Source organism: Lepidochelys olivacea (assembly GCF_965140295.1).
Source record: "Lepidochelys olivacea isolate rLepOli2 genome assembly, chromosome: 7".
Classification (NCBI taxonomy): Eukaryota; Metazoa; Chordata; order Testudines; family Cheloniidae; genus Lepidochelys; species Lepidochelys olivacea.
In genome coordinates this window covers 30,673,629-30,684,587 of record NC_140417.1, presented here as the reverse complement: position 1 = coordinate 30,684,587, position 10,959 = coordinate 30,673,629, and the positions used below count along the sequence as shown (strand labels likewise).

General features: G+C 54.3%; 2 protein-coding genes across 2 annotated transcripts in view; one reads left to right on the top strand and one right to left on the bottom strand.

Annotated features, from left to right (window-relative positions):
* Window positions 1-205: 205 nt before the first annotated feature.
* LOC311523336 (uncharacterized protein C11orf86 homolog) lies at window positions 206-6,518 on the bottom strand. Its single transcript, XM_084633209.1, has 2 exons — window positions 5,983-6,518; window positions 206-2,859 (listed from the first exon to the last, which is right to left on the bottom strand). The coding sequence occupies exons 1-2, from the start codon at window positions 6,307-6,309 to the stop codon at window positions 2,740-2,742; spliced, it is 447 nt and encodes a 148-aa protein (XP_084489335.1). The 5' UTR covers window positions 6,310-6,518; the 3' UTR covers window positions 206-2,739.
* Window positions 6,519-10,574: 4,056 nt separating this feature from the next.
* Window positions 10,575-10,959, top strand: part of PC (pyruvate carboxylase) — a 239,704-nt gene continuing 239,319 nt past the window's right edge. The window contains exon 1 of the mRNA XM_084632881.1: window positions 10,575-10,650. The gene's annotated coding sequence lies outside the window, so the exon portion shown is untranslated. The remainder of the gene's footprint in view (window positions 10,651-10,959) is intronic.

The window sequence follows — 10,959 nt, the reverse complement described above, 5'->3', positions numbered from 1 at the left end:
GAGAACCCAGGAGTCCTGGCTCCCGGTCACGTGGCCTGGGCCGAGGAGTGTTCTACCACCTTTGGGCCCCTGGCTCAGTGTGTGTGGGATCTCAGTTGGACAGTGGTGATGGCCCAGTGCCACCTCAGCCCTGCTGCCCCATCCCTCTAACCTAGTTCATGGCAGAAGGGGCCACATCTGGGGTGGCAATGAAAGCAGACTCAGGTGCCGTGGTGGGGTTTCAGGGTTTACTAGCGCAGGGCGTGCAGCACATCAGGTTACAAGGACCGTTCATACAATGCTGAAGACATGGCAACCCTTCATTCCACCAGGGCCACAGACCCCTGGGATACTCAGCGTGGTGCTTTGTCCCCCTCTAGTGGTGGCTGGGCCACATACACAGGTTGAGGAGCCTGGCAGAGCCCTGGCTTTTAGCTCAGGCAGGAGAGGCTCGTTCATTTAGATCCAGAGGGCACTGGTTTGGTCCCCATTACTGAAGAGCTGCCAGGGGGCAATTTGTATCCCCCCTGCTAGCGAGAGCACTTGACCCCCAAGTGTGTGGGGTTGGGGTGGCCAGACAGAATCACTACTTTGCCTGCCATCAAGCACCCTTTGCCTTGTCTGCACTGGGCAGGGCCTCTCTGGGCCTGGCACTGGGAAGGGGGCCCACTAAGGAGTCCTGGTGGCTCTGCCCAGTGCAAAATCAACCCCCTTGAAAAATCACTGTTTCCTTCCCCTCCACGCAGGAGATAGTCTGAGTCCCTTAGCGCCATGCTCCTGTGGCGGGGCCTGCCAGGTTGGATTGCTGTGTTAGGGCAGGTTAACGAGGGGTGGAGATAATAAGGGGAGACCCTGTGATTCAGAGACTATTTACAGTGTGGGCTGTACACCCCCTCCCCCATGGTTGCTGACATGCAGGGAAACACTGCCCGGGCATTACAGCTCCGGCTAGGTGAGCACCAGAAAGGGCTGGGGAGTGGCACTGACGGTTACGGGTTTGGATGGGGGCCCAGTGGGAGAAACATAGTTGGAGCTGAGATTTCTGTTCCCAGGTTACCAGTGAGGGGACTGGGAACTTGGACCCTAGCCAGCCTGGCCCATGGGAGTGAAACCTAGAGAGATAGGTGTGTACGAAGGTAGGGAGGAAGATGCATGTGCAGGTAGATAGAGAGATATATGGGTACAGATAGATAGAGGTGTTGTTGGATCATATTAAAGAAGTTCTGTATTAAAATCACAAATGAGTTTGATTCCCCATAGTTTAAATTCCAGGGTATTACTAATGAAGAGGTCTCTTGGTTTTTGGTACTGTTTCTCTCCCTCTATGTGTGAAACTTGCAAGCTGCTAATTGTGTTAGTACATTCTAAGACAGAGTCTGTTCTCAAAGCAATTCACAGAGAGAGAGAGACTCAAAGCAATACTCTGTAACAACAGAAACAGCACCCAGAGACTCCCCGCCCTTTTGTTGTATTAACAATTGTGATTAAAATAGAGATAGAGGATGTATGTGGATGGATGCTTGGTGTGGATAATAACTGAATGATCAGGGAGGTGCCAGCCTAAGAATCCAGTGTCCATCGGCTGAAGAAGGCGTCAAGTGGAAATAACCAGAGGACCCCCGGAAGGCAAACTGGAATCCACCCAACAGCCTCAAGAATGGGAGAACCAAAGAACAAGATAACATCTAGCAGCACGGAGCCATCAGGAATGTGCTATCTGCTGATTGATTCAGCAACAGCATGATGAAGCAATTCCCATAGACTGGCATAGGAAGAAATTCCTATAAAAATAGACTCTAAAAAGTGAGAACTTTGGGGGTCTGATTCTGCAAACCAACTTTCAGGAGCATCAGATGAGCATCTGACAAGGCCCTGCTCCCTCCTCATGTCCAGGCCACCTGGCCAGCGGCTTGGCATAAGCAACTCTAAGGCTGGTAACTGTGATAACAACCTTGCAGAACCTGTGTGTGTGTGTGTTTGTATGAATGAATGTGTGAATAAATATGAGATTGAATGGCATGTTATAGCTATAACTAACTGCTTACTATGATTCTTTCTGTATTCACAATAAATGTGGTATTTTGCCTTTTTCCCTTTAATAAGATCCTGCTGGTTTTTATTTTATTGGTATAACAGTGTATGGGGATGGATGGATAGACAGACGTATGTGGAGATAGGCAAACGGGTGTCTATGGGGATGGATAGGTGTATAGGGGGATAGATAGGTTGTATATGGGGATAGACAGACATGTCTATGGGGATGGACGGCTAGACAGGTGTATATGGGGATAGACAGCTGGGTGTCTGTGGGGATGGATGACTGGATAGGTGTATGTGGGGATAGACAGAGGGGTGTCTGTGGGGATGGATGGCTAGCTAGCTAAGTGTATATAAGGGAAGACAGAGAGGTGTCTGTGGGAGTGGATGGATGGATAGCTAAGTGTATATAAGGGCAGACAGAGAGGTGTATATGGGGATAGGCGGGGGTGTCTGTGGGGATGGATGGATGGATAGCTAAGTGTATATGAGGGCAGACAGAGAGGTGCATACGGGGATGGATGGATGATGTAACAGTGGGGGGGGACAGATCGACTGATCTGGATCTGGATGGGTGGCCCAGGCCCATCTCTAGTTGTTATAAAAAAGCACCCCGTGCCCAATGCAGCCAATATGCAGATCAGTGGCTGATGCTACTCTAGGAAGTTCATGTCTCTGGGACTGGCCCAGCTGCCCAGAGTCATTGTCTCTTCTTCTGGTTCCTCAACATGTTCTCGCTGGTGACGGGGTGGCCTCGGAGGGGGGAGCTGGGCGGCTCAGCGTCACGCTGTACAGGTTAGCCACGAAGGTCTCCCAGCCTCTGCGGAGGGCTCGGTCCACCTGCTGGAGGGTAGAGAACGGGGTGAAAGGCCAAGGAAGGATGTGCTCCGATGGGACCTCTCCATGATTTGCCTCCTCCATGGCCCCAAGGCAGATGCAAAGGCCATGACAACAGGTATCAAGTGGGGCTGGCCTAGGGGCTGCCCGCCGGAAGCTGGGGACAAAGTCACAGCTGGGATTCCAGCAGGCTTTAGGCTGAGATTCCCCCTGGCTGAGCTGAGAACTGCTTCTGTTGAGACAGGCTGGGTGAATCGGTGCCCACCAAGCCAGGAGACTGGCTGCCTCAGGGTGTTGGGAATGGGGACGCTGGCTCCCATCTGATTCTCAACTGGCTCCCCTCAGGGCAGGGGAACTGGCTGGCTCAGGGGGGCAGGGGGTCGGATACAGGACCTTCCCCTCTAGGGAAAGGCTCCAATCCAGCCTGTCAGCGGGTGCTAGGCCCCCTTAAGAGGGAATGAGTACAGGCCCCTGTGACTAAGTAGATGCTTCCCAGCAGCTCACCTAATTCCACCTGGGGCCAGCTCAGTTAGTGATCAGTCCCAGCTGAGGAGGGGCTGGAAGCTTCTAATAAAATGCTCTCTGCAGGCCTATCTGTGTGAACTCCTAGATGAGGGAAGTAGGGGCAAACTGCTGGGTGATTGCTGGCAGTGGAGAAGTGCTATTGAGCAATGAAAGGCTCAGGGGATTGGCCCTGGAGGCCCCTGAGCTAAGGGACAGGATCCTGGGGAAGCCCAAGGTGGAATTACAGATAGGAGCCCAGTGGGGTGGACACTAAATACCTGGGACTGATGAGAAACCCCACAACTGGGAAGGCTGTTTAAGCTTCATTTTTGGGGGAACCCTAGGGAATCTGTGAAATGGGATAAGGATTGGGCTGGATGGTGAAGGACAAGAGTCTTGGGAAAACCTATAAACAGTGACGTCTGGACCTATATTTAAGACTATGGTGGGGTGGGTCTAGAGCTTGTATATACCTAATGGAGCCCTCAGCAAGGGTGGCTTGTCACTGCAAGTGTCTGAGGTGCGATTGGCAGGACCTGGCTGTGAGGAGGCCTCAACCTTTTATGTGCCCGAAGGGGGAGCAGGTTTGGGTCTGAGGCACCGTGAAGGGGCTGTGGCCTTTTCCCCTCTAGGGGGTTCTCAGCCCAGTCAGGAGTTGGGTTACACCTCTGAGCTTTCTGCCCTGTTATAATCCCAAATGTCCCGTGAGCAGTGGCTGATCCCTAGGCTACTGGCCATCTTGAGGCTGATGGGCCTGGCTCACCCATTTCACCAGGCCCCTGTTCCCTGAGGCTTTGAGATAACTAAGGTATTAAACCTCCAAGAGGTTTAAGCACCTCAGGGCAGCGACTACTGCTTGGTTCTAGTTTAGTACGGCATCTAGGGCCAATGGGACCCTGGTCTGGAGGTGCTACCCCAGTACAGCTAGGGAGGAGTGTGTGAAAAATAGGGAGGGGATTTCTAGGCACTATTGTGATCAAAACACTCCCTAATAAGAACCAGAAGGCTTATGCATCATGTGATATCTTAGGGGGCTCTATCTTGTAAATCCCTGTTCAAAGAACCCATAGCTGTAGTGCTCATTCTAGCCAAGGCCCCCATGAGGCATGGCCATTTTTTCAAGACCATTTGAGTCAGCTGATGGATTTTAGAGAACTTACAAAAACCACATGTTAAGCAGAAAGCAAGTCTCAACTTGAACTATAGAGGGCTGCCCTTTGCTAAGGGGCGGTTCTGTTACAGATGCTTGGGAGCTAGTCAACAAAACATTCTTGACCCAAAAATGCTGATTAGTTTAAATCAAACCTGTTTGTGAAAAGGGTCAGTTTGATTAATTTCCTGACTTGATAAAACATTGAGGGCAGAGGGGCCTGGAATGTCCTGTCTTGATATTTGTTCAACAAACTTCTGATATTTTGGTTTGAAGCCATTTTTTCTTTGACATTTAACTTCGTTTAGACTTTAATACTGAAATGTTTTGTTTCAATGGATTGGACTCAAAACTGTTTTCAGTTGGGTACACCAACTTTCTGGTGTGGGTTGGGGGGGGGGGAAGAGCTTTTGAAATCTCAAATTGTCATAGGATGGGACAACCATTTCCCACACAGTCCTGCTTAGAAGGCTATTTTTCTTTCTTCCTTCCCCCCCATCCCCTAAAGCGGGATAAATTCTCCCCATTTCCAAAGGCTTAACAGCACCCCACCACTGTCTGGCTTGTGGGGGGAACCAGGGAGGGAAACAGGCAGGCTGGCTGCAGGGAAGGAGAGGAATAGACCTTCCCCTTCCGGGGGTGCTGGCTCTGATCTGGCCCCAGAGTTGGGGGAGACCATCTCACACCACCATTACCTGAGGGTCTCTCAACCCTTAGTTATCTTCACAACAGTGCTAGCAAGGCAGTGCAAGGCTACTGTCATCAGCCTCTGACTCAGTTTCCCCAACTATATAACTAAAACTTGTCTAAGTTGGGTGGTGGACCAGGGAATTTAACCCAGTCTGAGTTGCTGGCTAACACCCAGAGCACCTTTCCCCTCCATGGATAAAGGGTTAACAGAGGTCTAAATAAATGGGTAGAGCCTGACAGATCAAAAGGCTTATAACAATGTATAATGCCCTCTCCTAGCAGGGTTTATATCCTCATGCCTTTTACACATTTGCATCATCAGCTGTCATGTATTAACTCTTTAGAAACCAAACCCTAGCATAAACCATTAACAGCCTTCCAGGGGGTGGGGGCCTGCAGATTCCTCTGCCACCAACCATGAGAGGGCAGTAAAAAAATTAGCACCCCTTGAGGTGAGGGGTAGAAAATACCACTGCTAGAAGAGAGTGGAGCTGGAGGTTGGTAAAGGTAGAGGGGGGAATGACATCACAGGATCAGAGGGGAGGAAGATGGGTTAGGACTGGAGATGGGTACAGGGGGTAACTGGGTCAGGTGTGGAAGGGTGTAAGAAAGGGGCAGAAAATGCCACCACTGGAGGAGATTGGAAGGAGGGGCATCAGAGGGAATGCTCGGAAAAATCTAGGCTGGGATGGGGTTGGTGGGAAGACCAGGAAAACATTGGGTGCTCCCATCAGTGCACCCCCAAACCCAACCCATGTCACCCTCCTGGGTTTCCAAGCTGTTACCTTCTTGCACTGCTTCATCCTGTGAGAGCCCTTGCTCTGAGCCTCTCCGATCAGCAGCTCCCCATCATCGGGGCTTAGTGAGTGCGGCATCTCCCCTGGGGTGAGGGTCCTCTCAGCTGGGGGCTCTTCCACCCCACTCTTCCACCCCCTCAGGCTCACAGCTCTCCCCTTTCCCCTCTGCTTAGCCTTGTCTGAGCTCTCTGTCTTGTCCCCCCAAACGTGGGGCAGGGTGGTGTCCTCCAGCCGGCCGTAGGTGGAATCCAGGAGGCTGGGGGATTTGGGGGTACGGAGGGAGTACGCTCTCCGGAAGCTCCTGCCATGGGCCATCTCTGGAGTGGGAGTGGTCTGATCCGGAGCTGGCACCGAGTCTGATCCTGTCTCTGCTGATCCGCAGAGGCCAGATGCTTCTCCTGTCCTGGCCAGATCCCCAAGGGCAAGTGGCTCTAGTTTCCCTTTTTTGCTCTGGCTGATTCACCCGTTGCTGATTCACCCCTGTGGGTGCCACCCCATCCAATCAGGCCTCTTACGGAAATTCCCCTTCCCCCTCCAGTCCCACAGGGCCAAAGGTCCCTGCTCTGGCTGCCTTATCACAAAGTTCTCTCCCCCTTGCAAATCTCAGCCCATGGGGTCAAAGGTAGGTGCTGCTACTCATCAAAAGTCCCTCCACCTTGCCCCGTGGGGTCAAATGTTGCTGCTGTAGCAGCAGTCAATGAAGGTCTAATGGGCAGAGAGCAGGAACAGTGTTAGCAGCGTAGAGCCTCCGGCCTGGATCCTGATGCCTTATTGCTGCAGCTGGCTGGTTTGGTAATCTCTGGGCAATGCCTGGCACATGGGGTCCTGGCATCTGACTGGGGCTCCTGGGTGCCACCCCCGTGACCTTAGGCAAATCATGTTCCTTCTTTGTGCCTTGGCTTCCTCATCTGTCACATAGGGGTAATTATACTGATGGCCTCAGTAAAGTGCTTTGAAAGCGCTGGGTAAATGCTTTCAAGGTGCCATAATCAGACCCTGTCTGGGCTGGGAAGAAAACTGGAGTACAGATCCAAACCTCCCTTCAAAATTTTCAGGCGTCAGGCCCCTAACCTCCCAGATTGGTGCAGGGAGGCTCAGAGCAGCTGTCGCTGGGGCTGACTGCTCCTGAGGGAGGGACATGAAGCAAAAGGGGGAAACTGAAGCTGCAGAGTAAGGGGCATCTAGCGGGCTGTGTACCTGGAGACCCCTGTCTCTCCCAGTCCCAACATCTCTTAGCCCTTGTTTCCTAGCTGCTCCTATCTCCGCTGCTCTCAAATCCCAATTTCTCCCAGTCCCTTCTGAGGGAAGGGTGAGGTGGGAGGTCAGCATTTCAGAGGGTAAATATTAGAGCCCTGCGGGATGCTGCTGCACCCCGGGAAGGGAACTAGACAGAAAGGGATGCTCCTGGCGCAGGGAGAAATGGACACCAGGGCAACTCCAGGCTGGGGCTGGGGGAGCTGGGTGCCTGAAGGAACCTGGTTGTGACACTGACTGTGAGTCTAGCCCATGAGAGGCTGCCGAGGGGGTGAAAGAAGGGGGACCTGGTGACTGTGTGGGATGGGGGTGGGGCTGGTCCTTTGACACAGACCCAGCTGACTGTGTGCTCATGGGCCATGGGACTAGCCTGTCACAGGGTGCCTGTGGGAAATGGAGCATGAGCCTGCTCCCACCCGCCCAAACCACTTCCCTCTCTATCTGCTGGCCAGGCCCTGGGCTTCCACTGCACTAAGATCCCAGCTGCTCCCCATATCCTATTGCTCTCATACCCCAGTCGATCCCATCTCCCAGTCCAGCAGCTCCCAAGTACATGACTGGCAAGACCCTGGTAAGCCCCTGCGGCATCCCTCCCCCAATACACATCAGAGCCTATGGGCACATGCCCAGAGCTGTTTTAACATCATAGAATATCAGGGTTGGAAGGGACCTCAGGAGGTCATCTAGTCCAACCCCCTGCTTAAAGCAGGCCCAATCCCCAATTTTTGCCCTAGATCCCTAAATGGTCCCCTCAAAGATTGAACTCACAACCCTGGGTTTAGCAAGCCAATGCTCAAACCACTGAGCTAACCCCCCCGCCATTGACACGTTGCTTAAAAAAAGCAGCACGGAGGGAGAGATCAAGAAGCTGCTACCCTTGCTTCCTGCACCTTGGCTCTCAGGGACAGCAGCAGCACAGTTGGCCCAATGGCTAGGACTCAGGACACATGGGTTCTGTTCCCACCACTGACTTGCTGGGTGACCATGAGTAAGACCCTTCCCTACTCTGCACCTGTTTCTCCTCCCACCCTTTGCCTATTTAGACTGAGCTCTGTGAGGCAGGGACTGTGTGTCTGTGCAGTGCCTGGTATGATAGGGCCCCTGATCCTGGCTGAGATTCATGCAGCTCCCAACATGACAGGGGCCCTCGTGGCAGGTAGGGTCTGTGCAGTGCCTGATCAACAGGGGCCTTGAACTCAGCTGGGGTCTGAGCAATATGGGACCTGATCTGAGCTAGGCCTGTCTGTACAGTGCCTGTTATGATGCTGTAATATAAATACAGTACTTACTAAGGATTAAATCTGCTCAAGTGCTTGCATCATTGGTGCAGCAGCAATGGAAAGCAGTCTCTCTTGTTCACATCTATAACTCATACAGTGGAATAACATCTTGAGTCCTGAATAAATGGTCCCAGTGGGAAAGCAACTCCCGCCGCCCCGCCCACCCCCAAGCGAGTTGATGCAGCCGTGTCCCCATGCTGCTGCTTCTTGTGTGTGACTCCTGAGTATTTGTAAATACTCCGTGGAGAACCAGATCTCTGATGGTGCTGAAAAGGGGAGCAGCAAATGCGTGGAAAGGGAGCCCTGCCCTGCAGAGGGTGCTGGGGAGATCAGAGCTTCTCTTTCTGGTGTTTAACTGCAGTGACCTCTGGGGCTACAGTCCAGAAAGACACCCTCAGTGGAGCTGTGTTGTAAGGGGAAGAGCTTGGCTATATGTCCCTCTCCAAAATGCAGTACTATAAAGTGCATAGCACCCTCTACTGCTGCACTGGGGCACGGGTGGCCGCACTGACTGTGAGGGGAGTGTGCCCCCTGCTGAGCGCCATTCTGGGGACAGCACTGATTTACCAGGGTGAGCATCCCTTGCTGAGCCCTAATCCTCCGTTTCCTGCAGCAGCAGGGTTTTCTGTAGGCCTTGACCCCCATTAGCTTTGCAAGCCATGATGAGCTCAACCTGCCTAAGGAGAGAGGACTGTGCCATGCTAACACCTTTCAGGGAGGAGCTGTAAAAGCACAAACTGCAGTGCTGCAGAAAATGGGCACAGAGATGATGCATCTATTTGCACTGTTCCCAGCAGGGACTGCTGCCTGGGATGATCCCCTCAGCATCTCCTTTCTCTTTTCCACGTGCTGGTTCATTTCCATCACCCACTCCAGGTTTATGATGTGTGGAGGAGCAGCTACCAATAATGCCATCCCTTTGTCATCTCCCAGTCACCTTGCAGCAGAAGGGCTCACCAGCAGGGCCTTGATCCTAAGGACACGTGAGTGTGAGAGGGAGAGTGCAAGGGTGGCGTGGGGGGGTGTGTGTGTGAGCTGGGACAGAGAAATGCGGGTGGATGGAATCGAAACAAGTCCCCCGTGCGTTGTAAGCCCTAGGCTAGGCACAGTGAGGGTGGATTCCCCCAGGATCAGAGTCAGAGAGCTCTCCCCTGCCCTGATTATATTAGGCAGGTCACTTTGGGTTCTTTTGCCTGCCTCGCAGGAGCCACTTCACCGTCCCCAGAGCGCCGGAGTCCTGCGGTGATGATGGAGCCCTGACGCAGCGGCCTTGCAACGTGGAAGGTGGGAAGCCCGAGAGGGCAGCCCAGGGTATGTCAGGGGGCGGTGCTGGGGGCACAGTCCTCCCCCCTCCGCCTGGTGCAGCCTGACGCCGCTCGCTGTTTGGCTGTTAGCGACCCGGGGAGGGGGATTGTCCCGCCTCGCCCCTAAGGGGCACCCCAGCCAGGATGCAGCCTCGAGCAGGGTCCCCTGCAGCCGCCGCCCTGCCCCCCTACAGCGCCCAGGCACTGTCCCCACACTCGTTCAGCACGCGCCTCACCTCCCCGGCTGAGGGGCCCGCGCCCCAATAGTGTTACGGTCACGTGCTCCCGGCTTGGCCGGCTGAATGAATCACTCAGCTCCACCCACTTCTTTGGGGCCCGCCCCTTCTTTCCGCCAACCAATTGCGGCAGGAGAGGTCTCAGTCGGACAGCCAATGGCCGTTCTTAGGTGGAGGTGGGTTCACTACGGTGCAGCCACGTCCCCCCTTTGGGCGGGGCTCTGGGAGGCCGATTGACATTTATATTGTCCAATAGAAAAAAGGAATGAGAGATGCTGGCCAATGCCAGGCATTGGATCCCAGGGACGGCCAATAGAGAGGTGTTCAAGTCACTGAGGGGCGGGATGGCGCCAGGCTTGAACCGGTGAGTGACAGGTCCGCTCAGCCACAGATCGGGCTCTGGGGGCGCGACCGAGGGGAGATGGGGGTGTGGCAAAAGCGACCAATGGGAGGTGGCTTCGTAATGGAACAGCCAATGAGAGGCAGGTGGGCGGGGTAGGCTGAGAGGGGGCGGAGGCGTCTGGGGAAGTTGCGGTGGCTGGTATCTGACAGCTGGGGAGCAAGTGGCTGACGCGCCGTAGGGTAAGAAGGACCTCCTGGGACAGGGCGGGCTGGGGCCCCGGCACCCCCATATGGACCAGCCCCTCCCCCCGCATCGGCCAGGGCTGGACCCCCTCTCCCCCGTATGGACCAGCCCCTCCGCCCTCCACGGGCCAGGGCTGGACCTCTCTCCCCCCCCCCCCGCCAATGGACCAGCCCCTCCCACTTCATAGACCAGGGCTGGACACCCCCTCCCCCATATGGACCAGCCCCTCTGCCCTCCACGGGCCAGGGCTGGACCTCCCCCCCCCGCATATGGACTAGCCCCTCCCACTTCATAGACCATGGCTT